The sequence below is a fragment of the Spermophilus citellus genome (genome assembly GCF_964194105.1).
Source record: "Spermophilus citellus genome assembly, chromosome: 6".
Classification (NCBI taxonomy): Eukaryota; Metazoa; Chordata; class Mammalia; order Rodentia; family Sciuridae; genus Spermophilus; species Spermophilus citellus.
Window position 1 is genome coordinate 63,939,040 of NC_138187.1, and position 27,073 is coordinate 63,966,112.

The window sequence follows — 27,073 nt, forward strand, 5'->3', positions numbered from 1 at the left end:
CCAGCAGCATCTGGAAACTTGTTAGAAACACAAACTCTCAAACCATGTCTCAGACTAGCAAGAAACTGCATATCAGTAAGATCCCTAGGTGACTGGAATGCATGTTACATACAGTCTGAGAAGCCCTGGAGGAGGGGCTGGAGATCAGAGGGGAAAGGTTAGTTGGGCTCTTTCCTTGGTGTATTCTCCAAAGCTGCCTCTGTCTGAGGCTATGAAAAAAGAACTAAGAGGTAAGTTCTCAACTCTGAAGACGGATCAAATAGCTCTGGCACAAACAGAACCTTCCTTGGTATCAGGAGAATTACTCCAAGAAGGCTGCAGATTTGATAGGGAAATCCCAGGAAAACCAGCCTAGAATACTTAAGAAATTCATCAGTGTTGTGAAGAGGGACAGTGAAACAATAATGTGTGCAATACAGGGATTCCCCCTAGGTAGTATGCAGAATGAATGTGAGGAAGAGGGAGAAGAGCCTGGCAAGCCTGCTGGACCAACCTGGGGGCTGCAGTAGAGAATCTGAGGGTAGTGAAGGGGGCTGGATTTAGGGGAATGATAGATGCTTTTGGTAGACTCAGATCCAAATGTTCACAAAATGAGAAGTTATTTGTCAGGAAAAAGAATGCATAGAGCCTAAGTCAAAGAGGAAAAAAGAAAAATAAAATATTTAGATATAGAATGGAGGTAAAGAATATCCTTGATGTTACAGATTGGAAGTCATACTCCATAGTGAAATAAGAGGGTTTTAGCTGGGTACAGCGGTGCATCCCTGTAATCCCAGCAGCTCAGGAAGCTGAGGCAGGAAGATAGTAAGTTCAAAGGTGGACTTAGCAATTTAGTAAAGCCAGAGGTAACTTCGTGAGATGCTGTCTCAAAATAAAAAATAATTTAAAAAAAAAGGGCTGGCGATATGGCTCAATGGTTAAGTGACTCTGGGTTCAATATCTCGTGTTATGGTTTAGATATGGTGTCCCCCCAAAAGCTCACATGTGAGATAATGCAACAAGCTTTGGAGGAGAAATGATGGAGTCATGGCCTTTACCTAATCAGTGAATTAATCCCTAGTGGGATTAACTGAGTGGTAACTGGTGGCAGGTGGGGTGTGGTTGGAGGAAGGGGTTCATTGGGAGTGTGGCTACGGGGTATATATTTTGTACATGGAGAGTTGTATCTCTCTCTCTGCTTTCTCATCATCACATGAGATGGTTCCCTCTACCAGAGTCTTCTGCAAGAATGTTCTATGTTCTGCCTCACCTTGAGCCCCAAGGAATAGAGCTGACTTTCTATGAACTAAAACCTCTGAAACCATGAGTCCCTAAACAAACCTTTGCTCATCTACAGTTGTTCAAGTTGGGTCTTTCAGTCACAGCAGCAAAAAAGCTGACTAAATTACCTGGTACAAGAAAAAAAAAAAGTGGATTTTGGTCTCCAGCTGCTTGAGTCTGATCACACCACAGCTTAACAACTGTGGGACCTGGGACAGATTACTTATTACTTCTCTCTGTACTTTATTTCTCCATCTATAAAAATGGGTGCATAAAAGTATTTACTACACTGTCATGTTGATGACTGAAGGCAATAATATATGCATAGCCTTTAGCTAATGGCATTCCATATCATGGAGAAGGAAAGGCCCCACTTGAGAAACTAATTAAAACTTAAAAACTCAGGGGGATTATTAGAAAGGAGCCAGAAACAGGAGAGGGTGGTGAAACAATATAGCTAGATCTTAGTAGTAAAGAAACCTGCTAAGTAGTAAAAAGCAACAAAAAGACAGAATAGGATTGTTACTGAAGTAACTGAACTGCTATTTACTCAAGGCCCAGAAGTATCTGCAGAGTGAGGATACACGAGTGGAGGAGAGACACACGGCAAGGAAAGATGAGCCCTTCCTGACTGTGCCCTTGGGAGAAGCTACATTTAGTTCTGGCTTAGGAACATCCTGAGGGTAAAGCTCCCACCAGGAGATCAAGAGTGCATCTCCACTGAGGATCCGGGCTCAGTCAGCATGTTAAGAACTGCCAGCAGAAGACAGAGGAAGAGTAATCATGGCAGCAGGGCTGACACCATAGGATAGAAAACAAAGCTTTAGGATCCTGTTGGAAATAAAAATTTAGTGAGAAGAGGGAGATGATTTGTCTGTTGGAAAGGTCTGGCATCTCCCAAAAAGCAGAGTCCATACTCAGCTCAGAATTCAAGTGCCAGGAACCCAGAGAACTGAAAGGCAAGGGTAAATAGGGCAACTGAAGTGCATAGGAATAAATTAACTTATTTGCTCAAGGTTTCAGCCAGAAGAATTTTAGTTCAACGACTGCCGATCTAGACAACAGCATTCATATAGAGCAGAAGCCAAAATACCTTAGGTTACTGTGCGACTTGGGGCTGACAATGGAAAGTTTGATCTGTTTCTGGGGGTATTTTTTTTTAACCTACAAAGGTATTTGGGATGACACTGTGATAAACTCTTAACGGGGAGACATGAGTACTGGGGTTCATTGCTCAAGTCTGAGGATGCTGATTGAAGTACACCAGAGAGAGAGGCCAGGTTGTGCCTGTGAGATTACAGTTTTAGGAGTTCTGGTACCACAGTGGTGGGGAGCCCACCTATCTCTCCACTGAATATAACCAAACTCTCTGGATGAAGCATAAAACACAATAACCTTAGTACTCTAAAATGTAAATGAAAGCAGCCAGATAATGAGAGGAACTTGATGTGACAGGTGATCCCCCAAGAGGGGGGCAGTTCCTATTTTACTTTTTCTTCCTATCTTGGGCTTTGCCTAAACATGGTGAGGACCCATCTCAAAGTCGTAGAGGGGAGCAGTGGCAGTCTCCACGAAGAGACTCAGAGAAGCTCAGTCTCCACAAAGGTTCTGGGTTCACCCCTGGGCTGGGTACCAATGTCATGAATCCAGAGAAGGACAATGAAGGCTTTGAGAAATGAACTCAGTGTGAGTCACTGTGCACGTCTCTGACTAACCCAAGTGCCACATGCAGGGAACACACCCAAGGCAGACACTGGAAGCTGACCTTTCCTAACCTAACCTTTCTTGGTGACTAAGAGGGTCACCCCAGGTGGGCTGCTGCAAGTGTGAGCGACACCAGAGGGAAAGACCAGGGAAATCGGCGGAGAATGGCTTCAGGAATTCACTGGTGCAGCCTACAAAGCAGCCCATGTTTTTGAGTGTGTGTGTGAGTATGTGTGTTTGGGAGGCGGTGGGGGATAACACTCCCAGTCAGTAAAATGCAAAAACATATGAGGTATAGAAAATATGCAACATACAAAGAACAAGATAAAGGCGACCAATTCTTAAGAAAAAATCCAACAGTTGCCATCCCCAAGATGTCTCTGAAGCTAGAGTACAAAACAATAAAGCATCAGTTTAACTCAGCCCTGTGAGCTAAAGATAAAACACACTTGTAACTGTCGGAAAAATAAAATCCTGGGCAGACCAACAGCAACCATGGAAAGGAATTAATTGGCAATGTAACAACAGAAAGAAATCAATATGTAAAGGAGAAAATTGACTTGGGGGACTAAATACCTAGATGATAATGGAAAGAGTTGGGGATTCTGGAGATAAACCAATAGACACTATTGAATTTGAAAAAGAGAAAAAAAAAGTACCAGAAAAATATAACCAGAGCCTCAGGGACTGTGAGGCAATATTGGAGGATCTAATGTATTTGCTATTGGCATTCCAGTGCCAATGGGTGTGCGAAATCAAGGACAAGGGTTTTTGAGCTTGGTAGCTCAGATGGTGATCCCCTTGTGTTTTATCCCAGTTAATGAGCCCTGGTTAGGACTCTTGCACCTACTGCAGCTCAATAACAGCTTTATTTTCCTTTGGCATTTGCTATGATTAGGATCTTAAATGTTCCCCACAAAGTCCACATGTTAAAGGTCTGGACTTCTGGGTAGCTTTTGGGAGGTGGAACCTTTGAGAACTGGGGCATGATGGGAGGTCCTTAGGTCACTGGAGGTGTACAACCCCCAGGGGAATTGAGGGACCTTGGTTCCTTTCTCCTTCTCTCTCTTTGCTTTCCTGATGATGAGGTGAGCAGTTTTGTTCCACTTCCTGCTCTTGGCATGATATGCTGCCTTACCACAGGCTCAAAGTGATGGGGTCAGATGAAATTCCTTGGTGTTTCATATACACTTTATATACATAGCCTGAGGATAATTTTTCATAAGATTTTCAGTGTGCCTGTGCTCTGGCTACAACCTACCACATGAAGTCAGGTGTGAGGTTCCTTGTAGAAAGAATCATGTTGGCACTCAAAAACCACGAGCCAAAACGAGCTTTTCTTTTTATAATTATCCAAAATATTTTGTTTTGGTGTTGGACAGCTGATAACACAGCATTCTTCCTCTTTATACCCTAAGGGGACTGTAGGGAGGGGTGATGAACTACATTCATCTGTACCCTGGGGCAGAACACAATGAACAGTCCCACACACAAGATGACTGCATCCTGTTTCCTTTGGAAGAGTCTACAGGTTGGCTATTTCTTTTCCATAGCCATCAACCACCTATATCTGCTTCAGACAATGACTTCCTTTTATTATTACCTGGGTACACAGACTTATAGTTTAGCCTCATCCACCTACTATTCTTACCCCTAAGGAAAGGGTTTTAATTGTTAGCACTTACAGGGAGGGGAAAAAAAGGTAAAATTCCTATTTTAATCAGATCTCCTATGGAAAGGTCAAAGCTCACAATCATAACTCCAAGAAGTGATGGTCATTTTTTTTTTCCACCAGTGCTGGGGACTAAACCCAGGGACATTTTATCACTCAGCTACACTCCAAACTTTTTTTATTCTGAGACAATCATCTCGATATGTTACCCACCTGACCTCAAACTTGTGATCCTCCTGCCTCAGCCTCCTGAGTAGCTGGGATTACAGGCCTGCACCACATGCCTAGCTGTGGGGGTCACCTTGATGTTAGGGCAATGAAGAGTTACACTATCATGTTATCTCTGCCCATTTATTACAGTGAATCTCCTCTGGGCTGAGGAGGAGAGGCAATGGGAACAAAAGAGATGCTGCAGGGATCAGTGCCATGATGGAGGGCCACAGTGGGGACAAAGAGAGGGAGACAGGCATAAGGTCAATGAGGGACCACAGGATTTATCCATGACCACCAGCACCGTATGAGTCATGGTATGTTCTTACTCATCAGCGTGACTCTACCAGGGCTAGAAGTTCAGATGCTGTGAGTTCTACCTAACATCAATACTTACAGAGGTGTGGTATGGGGAGGTTCAGGTGAGGAGATATGGATACTGCTAATAAAGAAAAACTGGAATTTCCTTGGAGTTAATGCCTGATGGTGCTAATGATCACTTCCAGTGCCATTTGAAGTGAGCAACTGCATCATTTCCCAAGATTCACCCACCATCTGTTTGAATTAATGTTTTGTAACCTTTCAAAGGCCTTCACCTTACTGAAATGGGGCAATTCCTTGGCTTTCCATTTATTCTCTTCCCTGTAACTGTCATTTTGAGTTTATAAAAAGCCAATTAACAAGAGACACCATGCTCCTTTATTCTGAAAACATTTCCAAAATTATTGGCTTGGATCCTGGAAACTGACATGGCTCTTACCACATTTTTAAGGAACCACAGTGGAGGTGGGGTGGAGCAGCACAAGGCTGGGATGTCTGTGAAACTGGACAAGATAGATGCGAAAGACCAGCTTGTACTTACTACCTCAAGTCACTTTTATTAACTGACAGCCCTGCTTGGAATACCCTAGAACTCTGTGTTAATAATTTGTTTTGCTGAAGCTCTAAAAGTGGTAAGAACCTTCTACCACGGTGACTGCTCAAAATGAATAGAAAATAACTTGCATTATATTTTAAAATATCCATTTCTATTATTTAGTTACTCTGATACAACTATCATTGCAGTGATGTCTGCTATCACCTCTCCCAGAGAGGCTTCCCCAGCTTGCCAGGACTAAACCTCATAGAAGACTTAAAAGTATCTGAATGGCATGTAAGTATGAAAGACTAAAAAGATTTCATTTTAGAGACTAAGCAAAGACTGTTCAAGATGGGATTTTTAGCTTGTAAATGTCAACTATGATACATTTCAAAGTTAAATGTTTATTATTTTGCACATTTTTGCAGAATTACATTCAAAAACACTTACCAACCAAGACAACAAGTCTGTATTTCTCGTTAGTTTGTCGCCGATATGGTGTCACTTCTTCATATGTGGGTACGTCTGCTGTATCATACTGATCGCTTTTCTTGCATTCATACATGGATTTATTTGTTTTCTTATCTTTTCTGCTAAGACGAAAACTTCTTCTAAAACCAGCTGCAAATAAAAAAAGTGTGTGTATAATTATGTACATATATACATATATGTGTGTGTGTGTATACACACACGCATATAACATATGTAATAATTTTTTAAAAAACCCAAACAAAACAAAACCCTCAAAGTTGGGGCTGTAGCTTGGGGAGTGTATGCCCAGAATGTGTGAGGCGCTGGGTTTGATCCCCAGCACCATAAAGACCCAAAACAAAACAAAAAATATTCTTCCAAGTTGTGTCGAATTTTAATCACCGTAATTGTTACAAGTGCATTTAGTAAGGGAAACAACTTAGATACTAAGCAATTTCATCAAAATAGAAAATCTATAAGAGGATTATCTAACATTTACTTATGTAGCAATAATAAAATAAATTCCATTTGGTTCTAAATCATGAAGAGCCCTTTTCAAAAATCAGTGAGTAGAATAACTGTATAATGGAGCAAAAAAAAAAAAAAAAGCCAGAAATCACAAAGATTATTTATCATGGACTTACTGGTGAACACATTTCATAAGAGAAAGTTAAAAATCTTATACAAGCATTTAAAACATAAATGACAAACTCTTTCATGCAGTATAGTAAAAAAAGTGATATTCTGAGTAAAAACCTAACAACATACCTGTGGCACAGACAGCATCTATCATTAAATAAAAAACAAAACTGAATTAGGGAAAACATAGTACTGAATATGCCTATGCACAAATCAGGATGACAGAATCAGGCTCAGTTAAGAACAGGTCAGTCCTAAGCAGTCATTTAACAATAATGTGATTCTATCGGGGTGGAGTAAATGACTGAGCTTCCAATAGAAACTCTATGCATCTATGATGTGAAGCACACAAAATGAAATAAGTTTCAGGATAAGTCATATGACGTTTTACTAAAATAATAGGTCATATGACATTTGGAAGTCACACATCTTTGCCCATTCCATGACCAAGGTAGTGCATTTCCCCTTTCCAATAGGTCATATGATGTTTTACTAAAATAAATTTTTTATATCTTTATTTTCTTTCTTTTTATGTGGTGCTGAGGATCGAATCCAGCACCTCGCACGTGCTAAGCGAGCACTCTACTGCTGAGATCCAGCCCCAGCCCCTAAAATAATTTTTAAACACTTAAAAAATTTCACGTGTACTTTATCTTTCTGCAGCTTGGACTTGAATATTCCAGCTAAAGTTGCTTTTCTTAGTTAATGCCAATTTCATTCTGTTTACTCTTCATGCTGTCACATGAGTCCAGTTTTATTTCCTTTCTAGATATGTGATAATCATCACACATACTATTCAAGAATGCACTAAGATGTGCAATGAACTCTCTAACCAACTTGATAGTCTCTCAAAATCAAGACTTTAAGGAGAGAGAAAATACTTCGCTTATTGAAACATTGTATGTATTCTACATCAGCTCCATAGCATCAGTAAGGGAAAATTAGATTTCATAGCATGAAATCTAAGTATACCTTTAAATGTATAAAAATATATTTTATTTAAGAAGAATATTCATCAAACTAGAAAAATAGAAGACTTTTTTTAAATACATATTTTTAAAAACAAAATGTAAAAATGACATAATTGATCTATGTGAATTTGGGGGGATATAAAGGAAGTAAATAATTATTACCATTGGGTTTACAAATTAATAGGATGTAAACTAAATAATATGGAAACATGTAGTTGTATGACTCCTTATGGATTCAGAGTGTAACAAAAATCTGTCAAAATATTAAGAATAGACTAATAAAATTTGATCAGATGATATATTTCTTTGGCTCTCTAAGAGTTGCTCTGAGTTGAGGGGATCTTTGGATTACTTCAGGGAAATAATTGTATCTGAAGGATTTGAAATGAGGAAGAAAGTCTCTCTTAAGGTTCCTTAGAGAGGTAAAGAGGAGAAGCACACCTCCCCATTCATGAAACCCAGAGACAAAATAGGAGGACTCGAAAGGGGAAATGCACGACCTTGGTTCTGGGATGGACCAAGATATGTGACTTTCAAAATCCTCTGTGCTGAGAAAATGGAACCCCCTGTGGGAAGGGCCCAAGGAAGTACTACTGTTCCTCTTGTTTCCTAGGACACTGGGAGAGACTTGTGAGAACCCAGGAAAAGAATCCCTTCTATGGATGATCTTTACAATAGCAAAAGAGGTGATGAGATGCTTACAATGACTCCCATGTGTTAGTCCAGTGGCTCTCAGACACAGGTCTCTTCCTAATTTGCAGCCTCTAGTTATCCCAACCCACCAGTTACCCCTAACTCCGTCACTTGTGACTGCTGACTCAAGACTGGAATCCAGAAAAACTACAAAAATTATACATTAGCTATTCTAGTTAGAAAAGGTCAAATGTGGGTATTTCAGTGTTCTAATTTCAGGTTTCCATGGTTCTTGACTCCTGAGAAGCAATTATAGGATAAGCAGGTAAAACTACAAATTCCTTCACAATTATTCTTTGTACAGAAGGAGGGTTTTCCTTAAATCACTACAAACTTTTGGCACAGGAATGGACATAATTAAAACATAAATGCTTCATCCAAAGCAAACAAAGTCCAAAAGTAAAACCTGAATTTTTTTCTGATCAGTGAATCACAGCTAAATCCTAAATTTCAGAACAAGTATTTATCTAATTACTATTCACTGAAGCTTTTAACTTTCATCATAAACAGTTGGGAGAAAAGGTAGGGAAAAGAGATGATGATCAGATTTCTAAGTGAGGTTGTGCTGACAGACATCAAAAGATGGAGACCATGTTCCATGGGATAGTTTGGTGCAGTGGAGGGCTCCGTACAGAAGAGATGCTTGATAAACATTTCCAGAATTAAAGTAATTAGAAAAGGCAGTGACCAAAACCCTGTCGTTCCTGTTTCACCATATTCAACAAAGCAAGCATGACATATTTGATGTTTTCACAAGAGTTAAAATTCATAGATGTAGATCAAAGAACAGAACACTTTGTAAACACCTTAGAGCTGGAAGGAACTCTGGAAGTCATCCAGGCCTGCTCCCTCTCCTAGGCACAGATGTCCCTGGTGACTGTCACTCTTAGACTCATACCCGTCCAGTTTTTCAGTAGGGACTTCAAATCAAGTGGGTACACAAAGGTTACAAATGAAGCTTCAATGCCTTGACCCATATACTTATTTGACAAAACAGGAGCAAAGGTGGTCAACTGGCCACAGGAACCTCTGAGTGCAGGAGAGTCACTGAGTGTTAGGAAGAAAGGCTGGAGGTGGGCATTCTGCACATGCACTGGTCTCTGCCGCCAACTTACCAGCGGCTGTGTATCTTGGAGAGCTTCAGAAAACTTCTCTAAGATTCATTTTCTTTATTTTAAAATGCAAATAACAGCAGTATCCACCTCTCAGGTGGTTACAGATTAAATTGTTCAGGTAGAGCATCTGAGCCAGTCCCCAGCCTATGGTAAATGCTTCCATATGTTAGCAACAGGCTGATGCTTGATTATGTCTCCACCTACTTGAAAATACCTTGAAGGCAGGAACAAGTATTCCCATAACCCAGACTCTAGAGAGAAGGGAAAAGTACATTAATTATTCTAAAATTGGCTAATATTATAAAAGAGACAATATTAAAATGAAAGCCTGATTTAAATATGCTAATCAGGGCTGGTTTGCAGCTAAGTGGTAGAGTGCATGCTTAGTATGCACAGGCCATGGGTTTAATCTCCAGCAAATTAATTAATTAATTAAAAATACCTCAAGTACTTTATTTAATTAGTAAGGCATTTAAAACTATTCTTTCATTTAAAGAAAAACAACAAGATTTTCTTTCTAGGAATGCATGTTATTTTTGTTACTACCTAAATTGAAACAGCATCCTTCCCTTCTGTCCCTTACTCATATCTTTTGTTTACTTAACTGCTCCACATACATGTGATATATTTACTCACCCACATCATTCACACACACACACACACACTCGTACACATATACATACACACACGAGTATGCAAGTATATATGCATACACAGAGTAAGAAAACAAGAAAAATTCGCAGAGTGACCAATAACATGGCCAGAACAAAGAATTTAATAAAAGTCATAAAGCCTGGAGTCCTCATTTCTGATTATTTTATAGATTAAAAGAAAAAGGGCAATTTTTCTAGACTCTGTCCTCCTGGGTAGTCAGAGGTGACAGTGCACTTGGCATGCCCTTCTTGACAATTCAGAGTCTCTAATTTTCAATCTTCACTAAAATAATGAGTGATGGGTCAATGCACCTTGGTCGAGTCTATGCATAAAGGAAATTAAACTATGTCAGAAAGGGACATTAATAATTTCTTACCTTTACATCTTGTTTCTCTTACTACAAGGGAGCCCCCAAACTGTAAACTTAGAGTGAACAGAAAGGCCTTTTAGCTCTATGAATAAATAACCTGGAGCCTACTTAATTTCAGTCAATTTTCAGTACAAAAGTCTTAGCAAGAGCTGACTTTAAAAGAGAAAAAAGGGAAAAGGAGCACTGACATGGAAGGGAACCAGTTTTACACAAAATATGTTTTCATTATATTTCACATTTTTGTAATTTATAATTGGCTCAACATTTTTATGGACAGGTCCCCCCCCCCCCAGGGAGCTTACCCACAGCTGCTACACATTTGTGTTTTTGAAAGGAATATCAGGATCACTTTGTTACAATAGGAAAGTGACTTTGGAATGAGACTACAGCTGCAGGTTGTCCCCTGACCACAAGGAGATATTACTTGGCTAATATTTTCCAGTAGATATAATGTTTGATGACTAGTTTATTCATTATTTAATTGTATAGCTATGCTTAAAGTTAAGAAAAAACTATAAAGGGCTCCATTAAAGCATCTTGCTATCTGAAACAGACTCCAACAATATCTGTGTACATAGCTGTATGTGTCACTGATTTCATTAGCAAGGACTGCTGAAGCTAGCTAGATCCTGTCCAGATGCATCTCCATTGCCATTTCCACCAGCAGTACGTGTTTACCCACTTCACCATTCTTTCCTTAAATAAACTTCTATTCACTTCTTTAAATATGACAAGTAAAAAAGTGTACATCATTGTTATTTTAACTGGTATCAGGGTTGGACATTTTCATGTTTATTGCTTACAGTTCTTATTTCTTCTGTATACTGTTGGTTAATGCATTTTGATTATGTTTTGATGATGGTCTTCATAAATACACAGAAATTTTAATAAATAAGCTCTTCGTCTTAAGGTTTTTAATTATAACTTTTCACTAATCATAAAGAAATTTAAAATGGTTCTGTGATTGAATCTGCATATTTATTTTCTTCTGATTTCTTCCACTGTTTTAACGACTTTCCTACTCTTAGGTCTGACAAATATTCCCCTAAAATTTCTGAAGTTTTAAAAAATGGCTTGCATGGCTTTATGTTTAATTATTTTAATCCCATCTGGAATTAATCAAATGTAATCATGAGATCAAGCCTATAAAGTATGGTTTTAACTTTATGTTTTTCTAAATAATTCATCAGTGGTCCAAGAAAAATGAACAAGCCTTTTACTAATTTATGTTGATATTCATCTTTTACTGAACAGATTACTTATTATGTCATGACATAAAAAGGTGATTCTTGGTCTAAGTTTGAGCTTATTCTCTTATTAGTAATATGAGTACCAGAAAAACAATATTAGTGTGGTAATCACTGATATTTATTGAGAACTTGCTAGATGTCATGCTTTGCTCAAAGAATATTATGTGGATTAGTTTATCTAGTTTTACATGGATTTATTTAGTTCTCACAGCAACCCTATGCAGTAGATAGAATGATCCACATGTTTAAGTAGACCTTTTAGTATAATAAAAAAATGCTTGCCACGGCAGCTTTGCTTTAAGTAGCAAATGATGAAGTGAAGAAGAATGTTTAAAAGGCCATACACAGATGCATCACAGAAAAAAAATGATGAGCCTTCTGTGATTTTATAAAATAATTTATGGGGAAAATTTATCAAAGAGAACAGAAGCTTAATTTAGGAATTAAAAATATAATTTTTTTCTCTGGGGGAAAAGACAGCTTCTAAATACAATTAAGGCTCTCTCTCTCCTGCTAGCCCAGAGTAATCCTCGCTGCCCCGCTGGGCGGCTGGAGGCGGGAACCAGGGAGGCGAGCCGTCTCGGACCTAGCAATGTAAAATAAGTCACAGGACCATGAGTCACAACATGACTTCCGGAGGAAGATGGCGGCGGGAAGTGAGTAAGCCTCTCCATGCCCCGCGCCCCACACCGCTGCATCTGAAAAGCTGAGACAGACAGCTGTGACTCAGCATTAAGCCATCCGGCTGAGGCGGCTGGTCAGCCCTTCTCATCCTACGGAGGTGGATGCCTGCCGGGCCTTCGTGGGTAGTGGCCGCAGGGTCCAGGCGGGGCTTGGGAGAAACAGTGGGGACTCCCGTGGCGTTGGTCGCCTGGCAGGGGGAGGCGAACTGTCGCCATTTGCGGGGGACACCACTGTGGCGGAGGGCTGGTGTCGCAGAGCTGCGGCGGAGGAGATAACTGCATTGAAGCCTGCTGCTACAGGTGTGTGGACCCCTGGCTTTCCCTCTCCACGCATCGGGGAAATCTTAAGGGCCCCTCCCAGCTCTCCTGTGAGTGCTACAGCCAGCCCGAGGGAGTCAGAGGTGGTGTGGGACTGCCGCTCCCGCCAGGGCTGACTGCTGAGGTCTCTTGCACCAGCTACGGGGGTGTGGCTACCGGAGGGCAAGTAAAATTCGCTGAGGATTCTCAGCCCCAAGCTCTACAAACTTAGGGTCTGAGGGAATGGCAATCTGGAGGAGTGAGCCCAGTTGTACATGAAAACAGAGCTTCTGGGAGCAGCAGACCTGGCCTGTAGCCAGTATTGTGGTGAGAGGGGCCTGGCTAGAGGAAAAGTGGAAGTGATTGGACACAAGAGGAGGCCCTAGGCACTCAGGTTTGGAGACTCGCCCAGTCTGGGAGGAGCTGCTGCACAGTGATTGGTTACCGCATACTGACGGGAAAGACTTGACCTGGTGGGCACAGCGCCACCTAGTGGAAGAGAAGTTAATCAAACTCTAAGACGGCATTTATTAGTTTTTTTTTTGTTTGTTTTTGTTTTTGTTTTTGTCTTTGTCTTTGTTTTTGTTCATGTTTTTGATTGGGGTTTTTCTTTCATCTTCATTTTTCTATCTTTTTTTTCTTTTCTTCTTCTTTCTCTTCTAACTTTAATTTTAACTTTTTTTTAATTATTATTATTATTTTTTAAAATTTTTCTTCTTTTTTAGTTCCTATTTCTTTCTTCTTTTGTCTTTTCATTTTTCTTATCCCCCCTTCCTTGAATTCTACCTGCCTACTCTCATTCTCCTTAGTGACTTCTTCCCTTCCCTTCTAATACCTTTCCTCCCAAGCATCAAATAAATTTATAGGAATAAACAGTAACTCAGCAGTCAAACAGAACAAGAAGCAACATGAGCAGCTTCAAGAAACAAGGAAGAAAAGGAGTACAAACAATGCAGGACAGCCTATAAATATTCAGGAGGACCTAGAGTCATCAGAAAAATGGTCATATAAAGACCTCAAGGAACACCTTAAACAGATGGAATGGAACCTTAAAGAGGATTCAAGACAGCAAATTCAAGCAGCGAAAGAACACATTGAGAATGAATTACATAAACAGCTAAAAGAAGAAGTTAAGCATCTTTATCAGGAGATAGAAATTATAAAAAATAATCAAACAATAATTCTAGAAATGAAGGAAACGATAAACCAAATTAAAAACTCAACTGAGAGTATCACTAACAGAGTGGAGCAAGTAGAAACTAGAACGTCAGATAATGAAGACAAAATATACCATCTTGAAAAGAGTCTAGCCAACTCAGAAAGGCTGGTAAAAAATCACGAGAAAAACATCCAAGAGCTATGGGATAACATGAAGAAACCAAACTTACGAGTCATCGGGATAGAAGAAGGTACAGAGATTCAGACCAAGGGAATGAGAAACCTGCTGAATGAAATAATTACAGAAAACTTTCCAGAAATAAAAAAGGAAACAGATATACAAATTAAAGATGCATACAGGACACCGAGCACACAAAATCACAGTAGACCAACACCAAGACACATTGTTATGAAGATATCCAATATACAGAACAAAGAGAAAATATTAAAAGCTACAAGAGAAAGCAGACAGATTACATTTAGGGGTAAACCAATACGGTTAACAACGGACTTTTCATCACAGACACTGAAAGCAAGAAGGTCATGGAACAATGTATTTCAAACACTGAAAGACAATGGATGCCAACCAAGAATTCTGTATCCAGCAAAATTAAGCTTCAGGTATGACAACAAAATAAAGATCTTTCATGATAAACAAAAGTTAAAAGAATTTGCAGCCAGAAAACCTGCATTGCAAAGCATTTTGAGCAAAACACTACACGAGGAAGAAATGAAAAACAATAACCAAAACCATCAGTGGGAAGTGCCTCAGTAAAGACAGAGGGCGAGGGGAAAGATAATCATGGAGAAACAAACTAAATTTAAAAAAAAAAAAAAGGATAAACAATCAAACATGGATGGAAGTTCAAACCATATATCAATAGTAACTCTGAATGTTAATGGCCTAAACTCTCCAATAAAGCGACATAGGCTGGTGTCATGGATTAAAAAAACAAATCCAACAATATGCTGCCTCCAGGAGACACATCTGATTGGAAAAGACATACACAGGCTGAAGGTGAAAGGATGGGAAAAAATATACCACGTACACAGTTCTCGTAAGCAAGCAGGAGTGGCCATCCTCATATCGAATAAAATCGATTTCAAGACTAAGTTAATCAAAAGAGATAAAGAAGGACATTATATGCTCTTAAAAGGAACCATTCACCAACAAGACATAACAATTATCAATATTTATGCACCAAACAATGGTGCTGCAACATTCATAAAACAAATTCTCCTCAAGTTCAAGAATCAAATAGACCACAACACAATAATTATGGGTGACTTCAACACACCTCTTTCACCATTGGACAGATCCTCCAAACAAAAATTGAATAAAGAAACTATAGAACTCAATATCACAATCAATAACCTAGACTTAACTGACATATATAGAATATATCAACCGTCATCAAATGGATATACTTTTCTCTCAGCAGCACATGGATCCTTCTCAAAAATAGACCATATATTATGCCATAGGGCAACCCTCAGTAAATATAAAGGGGTGGAGATAATACCATGCATTTTATCTGATCATAATGGAATGAAACTGGAAATCAATGATAAAAGAAGGAAGTAAAAATCCTACATCACATGGAAAATGAACAATATGTTACTGAATGATCAATGGGTTACAGAAGACATAAAGGAGGAAATCAAAAAATTCTTAGAGATAAATGAAAATACAGACACAACATATCGGAATCTATGGGACACAATGAAAGCAGTTTTAAGAGGAAAATTCATCGCCTGGTGGTCATTCCTCAAAAAAAGAAAAAACCAACAAATAAATGAGCTCACACTTCATCTCAAAGCCCGCGAAAAGGAAGAGCAAAACAACAGCAAATGTAGCAGAAGGCAAGAAATAATTAAAATCAGAGCGGAAATCAATGAAATTGAAACAAAAGAAACTATTGAAAAAATTAACAAAACTAAAAGTTGGTTCTTTGAAAAAATAAATAAGATCGACAGACCTTTAGCCATGCTAACGAAGAGAAGAAGAGAAAGAACTCAAATTACTAACATACGGGATGAAAAAGGCAATATCACAACAAATGCTACAGAAATACAGAAGACAATTAGAAATTGTAGAAATTGACAAAGCAATCATGAAATTCATATGGAAAAATAAAAGACCCAGAATAGCAAAAGCAATTCTAAACAGGAAGTGTGAATCAGGTGGTATAGCGATACCAGATTTCAAACTATATTACAAAGCAATAGTGACAAAAACAGCATGGTACTGGTACCAAAACAGGCGGGCGGACCAATGGTTTAGAATAGAGGACATAGAGACTAATCCACAAAGTTACAACTATCTTATATTTGATAAAGGGGCTAAAAGCATGCAATGGAGGAAGGATAGCATCTTCAACAAATGGTGTTGGGAAAACTGGAAATCCATATGCAACAAAATGAAACTGAATCCCTTTCTCTCGCCATGCACAAAAGTTAACTCAAAATGGATCAAGGAACTTGATATCAAACCAGAGACTCTGCGTCTGATAGAAGAAAAAGTTGGCTCCGATCTACATATTGTGGGGTCAGGCTCCAAATTCCTCAACAGGACACCCATAGCACAAGAGTTAACAACAAGAATCAACAAATGGGACTTAATTAAACTTAAAAGTTTTTTCTCAGCAAGAGAAACAATAAGAGAGGTAAATAGGGAGCCTACATCATGGGAACAAATCTTTACTCCTCACACTTCAGATAGAGCCCTAATATCCAGAGTATACAAAGAACTCAAAAAATTAGACAATAAGATAACAAATAACCCAATCAACAAATGGGCCAAGGACCTGAACAGACACTTCTCAGAGGAGGATATACAATCAATCAACAAGTACATGAAAAAATGCTCACCATCTCTAGCAGTCAGAGAAATGCAAATCAAAACCACCCTAAGATACCATTTCACTCCAGTAAGATTGGCAGCCACTATGAAGTCAAACAACAACAAGTGCTGGAGAGGTTGTGGAGAAAAGGGTACACTTGTACATTGCTGGTGGGACTGCAAATTGGTGCGGCCAATTTGGAAAGCAGTTTGGAGATTCCTGGGAAAGCTGGGAATGGAACCACCATTTTACCCAGCTATTGCCCTTCTCGGACTATTCCCTGAAGACCTTAAAAGAGCATGCTACAGGGATACTGCCACATCGATGTTCATAGCAGCACAATTCACAATTGCTAGACTGTGGAACCAACCCAGATGCCCCTCAGTAGATGAATGGATAAAAAAAATGTGGCATCTATACACAATGGAGTACTATGCAGCAATAAAAAATGACAAAATCATAGAATTTGCAGGGAAATGGACGGCACTAGAGCAGATTATGCTTAGTGAAGCTAGCCAATCCCTAAAAAACAAATGCCAAATGTCTTCTTTGATATAATGAGAGCAAATATGAACAGAGCAGGGAGGAAGAGTAGGAAGAAAAGAGTAACATTAATCAGTGACATGAGATGGGAGGGAAAGGGAGAGATGAGGAAAATTGCATGGAAATGAAGGGAGACCCTCATTGCTATACAAAATTACATATAAGAGGTTGGGAGGGGAATGGGAAAATAAACAAGGAGAGAAATGAATTACAGTAGATGGGGTAGAGAGAGAAGAAGGGAGGGGAGGGGGGATAGTAGGGGATAGGAAAGGTAGCAGAATACAACAATTACTAATAGGGCATTATGTAAAATTGTGGATGTGTAACCGACATGATTCTGCAATCTGCATTTGGGGTAAAATTGGGGGTTCATAACCCACTTCAATCTAATGTATGAAGTATGATATGTCAAGAGCTTTGTAAAGTTGTGAACAACCAATAAAAAAAATTATAAAAAAAAAAATACAATTAAGTACTTTTTTATATTGCTCTATATTCAGATGGTGTAGAAATTACAAAGAATATGTAAGAGCGTATTCCACCTCACAAAGCCCCCAATCTGCTAGAGGGTACAACAATTATTCTCAAACACTTGTAATTTAAGTTGTTTTCACAACATGGGACCATACTATATGATTTTTTGCATCTATTCTAATGTCTGATTTGACTTTCACATTTTTTTTTCAAATAAAAAAGTATCTGGGCAGTTGTGATTTGGTTATTGTTCAAAACTGATTCATTACAATGAATTTGTGTAACACATTCATAAAAAGAGTATTAATTCTTACATATTCATAATTCTTAATATTAACTTTAAGAATCAGTTAATAAAGTAAGCTTCAATATTGTAGATAAAATTACACCTATCTTATAATTTTAAATGTTAGCAATAATAGTTTTTAAAAAACTTGGAAGAAGCCAAAATATGCAGAAGTATTGAAATGATTAATTAAATCACGAAATACTTCAAAGAATTAGGGTTAAAACCATTAAGATTATATAAAGAAAACTATATAACACCATAGAAATGTATTTTGTATAATAAAACTGGAAAAAGCTGGATAGGATACAATAATCTAAGGATTTATGTGTTTTACTTTTCTATGAATATGAAAATTGTTATAAATGAAGAAATATAGAATAAAATAAAAACAATGGTTGTGTCAGGTAGCAAAGGCTATGGGCAATTATTTTATTTTCAACATTTTATGATTTTATAATTGGAAAAGAAACCACAAAAACAGAGTTCATATGTGAAAAATCAAACAAATAAAGCCCATTATTGGCAGATTTATTTGTGTGGTTATACCAACACATTATACAAAATATCTTTGTTTATGTCTCAGAGGCAGGTTTTCATCTCCTATTTTTTGAATGATTATAGCAATAGACAAGTATCCCCGTTCAAAATAGTTAGAAATAGTCAATAAATTCAAATATAAGGCTAGACAGGACAGCAAAAACAATGGAAATGAAACTGTGGTATAAGAATTAAAGATCAGGGAAAACAGAACCAGCAATCTCACACAAAAAAAATAAGTTTTAAATACTTAAAACCAAACTAATAAAACTGATGTGAAATTTTTTAAATCACAAATTATCATATTCTTTGATGTCCACAAATTAGTAACTTCAATGTAAATTTAAAATGTAATAAATATTTATAGTTTCGGTAGTCTCATTTTTCATAGATCGTGACATTTAATATGGTATTTTATTGAAAACATGATCATATTATATAGAAATATGCCCATTAACACAAAAACCATAACATCTCACTTTGCTCACCAGCAGTTAAAGGCCTTAGAAATCACACATGTGAACAGGAGAAAAGTGGTCCTGACTTTCTGTTAACTCGAAGAAAATAAACACTGAATTATTATGCAGCCACCTGCAATTTTTCAAATGGGATTCAGATTTGATCTTTGATTACATCTCTTTTAGACAACCAACCTGGTCGAGTAACATCAGATACTGTGCATTTCTAATGTCTAAGTAAGCTTTTAATATGTTTAGATTTTATAGATGTTTATAGCAAGAGAAAAAATATCTTAATGAAACTTTCTCAAATCAGAACAAATATAGGTCACGGGTACATTCAATATTAGAAACTTATAGAAAGATCCATGTGAAATAAAGTTCCTAATTTTTTTTTCTTTTTTTAATTGATTATTTAAAGCATTACATAGCTCATGATATATCATCTTTCATACATTTGACTCAAATTGTGTTTTGAACTCCCATTTTCACCCCAAATACAGATTGCAGAGTCACATCTGTTACATATTCACATTTTTACATAATGCCATATTAGTGACTGTTGTATTCTGCTACCTTTCCTATCCCCTACTATCCCCCCTCCCCTCCCCTCCCATCTTCCCTCTCTACCTCCCCTGCTGTTGTTCAATTCTCTCCCTTTTTTTCCCTCCCCCTTGCCCCTCATAACCTCTTATAATTTTATGTATCATTGAAGGTCTCCTACTATTTTTTAAGAAATATTTTATTCAATGTGAACATAGTCAAGAAAACTACTTAATTTCCAAAAATGAGACACATTTTTTGAACTGTTTTTTCTCATCTTCAATATACTAAAATGTAGATCTCTTTTTGAAAAATTGGGAGTACTGTCAAAAACTTATGAGAATTATTATCTGCATCTTAAAAATCAGAATAGTTTGATCAAACAAATATTTAACTGGTTTCATAGGTGCCTTAATTACAAGGAAAAAGTGAGTAAAACTTTTTAAAAAAACTTAAGAACATTTTTTTAAAAATGTACACATTATTAATAAAAACGAAACCGCTTAAAATTACACAATCTTTCCTTCCTGACAATAAAATGAACATTTTCATGAAAATAAATATTCTGAATATAATGCCAATGTTGTTGTAATGATGCAAATCACCACAAAATTTTTGTTGTTGGTGGGTTTTTTGTTGTTGTTGTTTTTGTTTTTTGGTACCAGAGATTGAACCCAGTGGTATTTAACCCCTGAGCCACATCCCCAGCCCTTTTTAAAATTTTTATTTAGAGATAGTCTCACTAAGCTGCTGAGTCTGGCTTTGAACTTGCTCTCTTCCTGCCTCAGTCTCTCAAGCAGCTGCAGCTGCTTTGAACACAAAAATTACTGAAATGTTGTCCCTAAGGTACCAATCATAAAATTATCACAAAGACAATGAAGGATAATTAAAAACAATCTTAAAGTGACAAGTGAAGCTCTGGGGATGAATCTGAAACTGAGGGGAAAAAAAAATGCCAATACACAACTGTAGATGTTAATGAGATCTGAAGAGCCTAGATTAATCAGTTTCTATATTCATCATCAATGTTAGAAAAAAAATTACCAAAAACAAAACCCGTGATGCACTATCAATACCTTATTAACCAGCCATACTGATATGCTAATTTTGTATAAAAAGGAGGAATAGGCTTTTGAACAAAGGAAAAAAAAACAAACAAAAAACTCAAAATTCACCTCTGGAAAGTTACAGGTTCAAAATTGCTCAGTTCATCTCAGACTAAAAATAAAAAACTCAAAAGTAACTGATAAAACCATAGAAGTTAACATATCAACTTACAGTTTCCAAGGGAAAAATTACATATTTTTGTTTAAAAAAAGTTTAAAAAGTTTTCCTGATACCATAGACCATTTTTTTAAAAAAATTATTTTCCAAGGTATATCAAAGGATCATCTTAAAAAATAGAAAAGCTGTATGAGAATTTAATTTTCTGATAGCCATCTCATAAAGAAATGAGCTCTTATTTACACTTTCAAAATTATGAGAAAATACAGTGTGTATACATAAAACTCCATATAAAAATAATTCTGAACAGAAGAGATAACTGGGTTTAAAATTTTAATATTTTTAAATTCTCCAAGCAGGAATGACTTCCTCCTGTTAGAAAAATAAAATATTTTCAAGTAGTATTTCAGACATGTTAGATTATGGAGAGTTTTTTTGTTTTTGTTTTGTTTTGTTTTAATTCAAGAAAGAACCTGTAAAACTTTCGAAAGAATGCCTCTATATGTTCTTTGTAAAAGAATTTAATTTTTAAAGTATTAAGGATATTCTGACATAGCTGTACTTACATACCCAACAATCTACTAAATGGTTGGATGTTGTAGTAAATGGGAATTTTTAGTAGATTTACAAAATCAGTACTGTAATTTATTGAGGATCAATGGTGTTTAAATATAGGAGAATGAGGACAAATAAGGAATAGGATTAGGAAAGAATGCAAAAGTAGAGAATGGATAAATAATAACCTTTAAAAGAAATAACAGCAAATGAAAATTTTTGTTTTTATTTAACTTTATGCTAAACACTTTGGTTAAGTAGATGAATAGTCTAAGCATCCATAAGTCCCCAAACTGAACTTGTTTTAAAGGAATGCATGAAGTATTCCAGCAAGGACAAGAGTGGAGAAAAATTCACTTTTCAGGAAACCATTTGTAAGAAAGAATGTCAGAAAACAGACGCTTGATTTGCTGTGCTTTGTGATTTGATTAGAACAAATTTTCTATAATGAATTAACCAGAAGAAAACATTGTGCAATTCTTACTAATGTTAAACAACATAGTAACTCTTCATATGAACTATTTTTTTCTGCCATAGGAAAAAGGAGAATCTTTAAAAGCTGACTATTCAACTACATAAAGCAATTACACTTTGTAAGAAATACCACGCACATAGATCAAAAACATGTAACTCCACACCATTCACCAAAGCTAACAAGTAAAATTTCCAAGATGGGTAACATGAATTAATTCTAATAATTCATATACACAAATACAGTATATATACATAGATAACAAATCAATCTGTAAATGACAATCATTCCATATAGGCAGCTCTTGACTTGTAGGGATTAAACTTTTAAAAGTATAATTTTTAAAAAAATTTCTATAATTCATACTACAGTATATTTACTTATCAACCTTCATGTTTCAAAATTGTATGCAGACTACATATAACTTATATTACCCAGTCACTGAGCTTTTTCCTTCCTTCGAACAATCAAACCTTAACCTCTAAGAAATGACATATCAATAAGAATCATACTACAGAGAGTACTTCCACATCAGTGAAACTTTATTAATTATGCTTTTAAACTACAATTCCTATGAAAATTGACATTCAAATCTTGAAGTGCCATGTCATTTTTTTTCAAAAATCAAGTTATGTTGATGTAACATTTATTTTTCAAAAATGTCATCTGTCATCAGGTCAAGGGCTATTTATATATGCTGTTTTGTGCTTGATTTTATAATATTTAAATTAAATGAAAATAATCAAATGTCTTCCATGAGTTGTTGGCTTGATTTAGATCCACTGTAGTCAAGGGCTCTACAAGTAAATCCTGGACAGTTTCATTTTTTGGTTCAAGGATATTCTGTCTATAAGGTAGAGCACTTCTATTTCTTCTTTGGAAAATACAAGGTATGAGAGTGATAAGTTCCTAAAATAAGTAAGAGCTTCAGAAATTCTCTTAAGGAATCCTTGCTAAAGATCTCAAGAGAAGGTTGAATTTCTAGGAACTCCTTTGGTTATTTTCCAGAGCTACTCTAAGATCAGACAAAAGTATCGTGTGCCAAGGATTGATAGATATTCTTTAAAACTAGTGTTACTACCATGTATTTGGGAAAGTGGTGGTGTCTGTTGGGATATGATGTATCTATCCAAGAATACTATGATTCCTTCATATGCTATGTGGTAAATGACTAAAATGTTACAAGCCCATTCCATCTTGTTGAATTACACCGTTTAAATTATGAGAAAGACATGTTATGTAAAACATACCACATCTCCAAAGGAAAGTTTTTTCCTCCAATGCAACAATTACCATAGATATAATTTTTAAAGTATGATAGGAAAAAGTGATGGTCATTTTATGTGTCGCATTGATTGGGCCATGGTGTCCAGACATTTATTTGGTCAACATTATTTTGTATGTTTCTGTTTCTCGATTGACAGTAACATTGGAATATGGGATGAGTAAAGCAGAGTACCATCCATAATGTGCGCTGCCCAGTCAGTTGAAAGTCTTGATGGAACAAAGACCTCCCTGATTAAAAGCAAGTAGACCAATCTTTAGAAATGCTTTGTCAGGTTCAAGTAAGTTCCTTTCTGTTCTTAGTTTGTTTTTATTACCAAAGTGTTGGATTTTTGAATATGTCTTTGAATCCAACCAAACTGCTATCAACAATGTCCACTAAGGTCACCAATAACTTCCACATTGCTAAGTTCATTGTCAGTCCTCATCTTCATCTTGTTTGACCTCTCATTCTTTCCTCCTTAAAATTTTACCTTTTCTTAGCTCCCAGAAAATGACATTCCTGGTTTTCCTCCTCCATGAAGTTCTTTTGTTGTCTGTATCTACACTCCCCTGGTGATTCTGTCCAGCTTCAATTCCCAATGTATCCTAAACAGAAAACCTAAACTTTCCTCACTGCAACCCACTCCTCCACAGTCCTTTCCATCTCAGGAAATAGTAACTCCATTCTTAAATTTCCTAAATCTTAAAATGGTACACTTATCTTTGGTTCTCCAATATGTCTAAGATTTTTTTCCACATTTTTTATTGATGCAGTGAAGTTGTACATAATGATGGGGTTTATTATTACATATTCATACATGCACACAAAAATAACAATATAATTTGGGGACTGGGGTTGTGGCTCAGAGGTACAGCACTTGCCTAGCACGTGTGAGGCACTGGGTTTGATTCTCAGTACCACTTATAAATAAATAAAATAAAGGTCCATCCATAAAACAACAACAACAACAATTTTTTTAAAAAATAATAATTTGGCCAATGTCACCCTGAGAGGTATCTAAAAATTTTGTTCAGGATCTGACACCTTCTCACCACCTCCGTTGATGATAACCTGGCTTAAGGGGACAATCATTTCTTCCCTCACTTACTATGGTAGCTCTCTGTTCCTGCCCTTGCTCTCTTCCAGCACATTCTCAACAGATCAGTCAGTGTGAGCCTTAAATACTCAAGTCAGGTCATGTTCTGCTTCTCAGAACTCTTCAATTATTTCTTATTTCACAAAGAGTAAAAGACAAAGTACCTGCCCCTCCTTACCATAATCATGTGTTACCTCAACCACTTAAATTCTCTCTTGTTCATACTGCTCTGGTCATGTTGGTCTCCTTACGGACCCTCAGGTGCAGCAAGCATCCTGCCTCAGGGTTGTTGAACATGTTGTGCTATCTGGCATGCTTGCTTCCTGTAACATTCCATTCAGGTTTTTGCTCAAACATGACCTTCTCAGGGAGGCCTTGTTCAATCACCCTATTTAAATTTGAAAGTTCTTTCACTATTCCGTTCCTGCTTTACTTTTTTTCTTTGGACTTATTACTATCCAGTGGATTATATAATTTATTTAGTTATCCACCCTTACTCCCAATTAATGGATTATATAATTTATTTAGTTATACACCCCTGTTTATTTAGTATCCACCCCTATTCCCAATATGGAAGTGCTAGGAAAGAAGGATATTTGCTTTGATCCCAGTTGAAACTCTGTGCCCATTACAGGGTCTAAAACATAACAGGCACATGAAATAGTTTTTTAAAATCCAGAAATAGCATTATAAGAAAGTTATATTTTGTACATAGAAGAAGAAACTGCCAACCAAAGCTAAAAAGACTTCTCAAGAGAGGACATGGGACTGGGAAAGAAGAAGGTAGGGGCTCCTGTCTTTAGTTTGCAGAATTGAAATACTATTTGGACTTTTCAAACAACTTATTTCATACAGCAATATGGAATTTCTGATATTCTATTGGTTTTCCACCAATAGAACAATTTCATATCTAATGGATGCAGTATTTTGATAAGACTGGAGTAAATTATTATATTCTATGCATGCATGATTATGCTAAAATGAACCCCAATCCTATGTATAACTATAATGCACTAATAAAGACATTTAAAAATACATAAAATTTTAAATTATTCTAAATAATTTTGTTGTGGAAAATATAAATGAAACTTCAGAAGACAAAAAAGGAAATAATTAACAGATTTAGCTATGTTACAGTAAAATGTCTATATGCTGCAAAAGTTGGCACAGAAAAAGGTAAAACACAACCAAAAGACCCGAAGAAAATGGAAGCAACAGAAGAAAAGTTAATATTCAAAACAGAGAAATGGCTCACCAAATTAACCAGAACTGACAAAGTAACCCAGCAGGAGGAAAAACTATTAAAGGAAAAAAAGGAATAAAAACTACTAAATAGTCACAGTTGCACTAAATCACTGCAAACTTTAAGGTGTTTGTTAAATATATACTTCTACCATAAATAAGTTTTGCCATTTATGTTAGCATGTTGCTTATGAGATTTCTTTTTAAAACAAACAGGATCTGTAGGTGTTTTAATAATTTGGCTTTTGAAGGGAAATCAGAATTCCACAACATAATGTATTTGTTTAATCTATTTATAACAAAGGAACTTAACAAGATAAAATAAAACTAAGAGACAATCATCAAACTGGTTTAATTTACAAAAGAATCAACTTCTAATCTGTGGTCACTGGTTGAAGTGATTCCTTAACTTCCTCCCTCCCTCCCTCCCTCTCTCTCTCTCCCCCCCTCCCCGCCCCCAGAAATATGGTTTGTTTATACACATTCTTTTTTAAACAGAATTCTTTTGTTATGTTTCTATTCTCAGATATCTTCTTATATTCTCTTATTTCAGTGGTATCTAAAGAAACTTCTATGTACATAATAACCCTTGTGATGGTCTCTTGCTGTATGTTAAAACAAGTATGTAGACCAGGAACAAATGATATCATAATGCATCCTGGAGTTTAGGTCTGTAACATCCTTAAAGGTCCATATGTTAAAGTCCTGTTCCCCAAAGTGGTGTTATTGGGAGGTGGTAGAAAATTTAAGAGATGGGGTCTAGTCCTTTAGTCCATACCATCAAAGGGGACTGTAGGGTTCTGGTCTCTTCTTGTGTCTTGTCCATTAGGCGAATGGTTTTACCATGTGTGGTTGTCATGATGTGCCGCTATGGGCCCCAAAGTGATAGGAATAATTGATTGTGGACTGCAAATCTCCAACACTGGAGCTATATAAACATTTTCTCTTATTAAGTTTATTATCTCAGGCATTTTCTACTTTGAAAAAAATTGACTAACACAATGCAAACATATTACACTTCATTGGCTGAATTTTTCCCTTTGCCATAGAAAAGTATGGAAAGGAAACAATTGTTTCTAAGACTAGGAGTTGAATGCAGTGAATTGCTATACTCCATAACCACGGCTTGCAAATCCAAAATCCTATCCAGGCCAGACAGGTAGAAAAATCATCAAGTGCCATTCTGCCAATGGTAATATACCATATTCAGTCCTTGAAGAAGTAAGTTGTCTTATTTTTCTAAAATCCTCTTGAGTTACTTTTACTTCTCAACAGATAAAACTACAGATGAAGTACACATATAACAGGAGAATGTTAACTGATATCCTGTAAAAATTGGCGATATAAAGAGGAGTGGTGGGGATTGTACTGAATAACTAGAGAGACCGTGTCCCATTTAAGCAGTTATCCATAACTTAGCTCAAATTAAGATAATGACGTTGGGATGTGAAGGCCTAGTCTGATCAAATCTTTTGTTTTGCCAAAGGAGCTCTAAATTTTTATATAAATTGCTCATTTTGCAAG

General features: G+C 36.7%; 1 protein-coding gene across 5 annotated transcripts in view; it reads right to left on the reverse strand.

Annotated features, from left to right (window-relative positions):
- Positions 1-27,073, reverse strand: part of MPP7 (MAGUK p55 scaffold protein 7) — a 258,247-nt gene that overhangs the window by 23,467 nt on the left and 207,707 nt on the right. For 4 of the 5 annotated variants that reach the window (XM_081298034.1, XM_081298033.1, XM_081298035.1 and 1 more), the window contains 2 exons: positions 6,945-6,962; positions 6,156-6,326 (listed from right to left, as the gene is read on the reverse strand). In XM_081298034.1, the coding sequence (XP_081154160.1) occupies positions 6,156-6,326; positions 6,945-6,962 (189 nt within the window). The remainder of the gene's footprint in view (positions 1-6,155; positions 6,327-6,944; positions 6,963-27,073) is intronic. The other variant, XM_081298036.1, reaches the window with a different exon arrangement.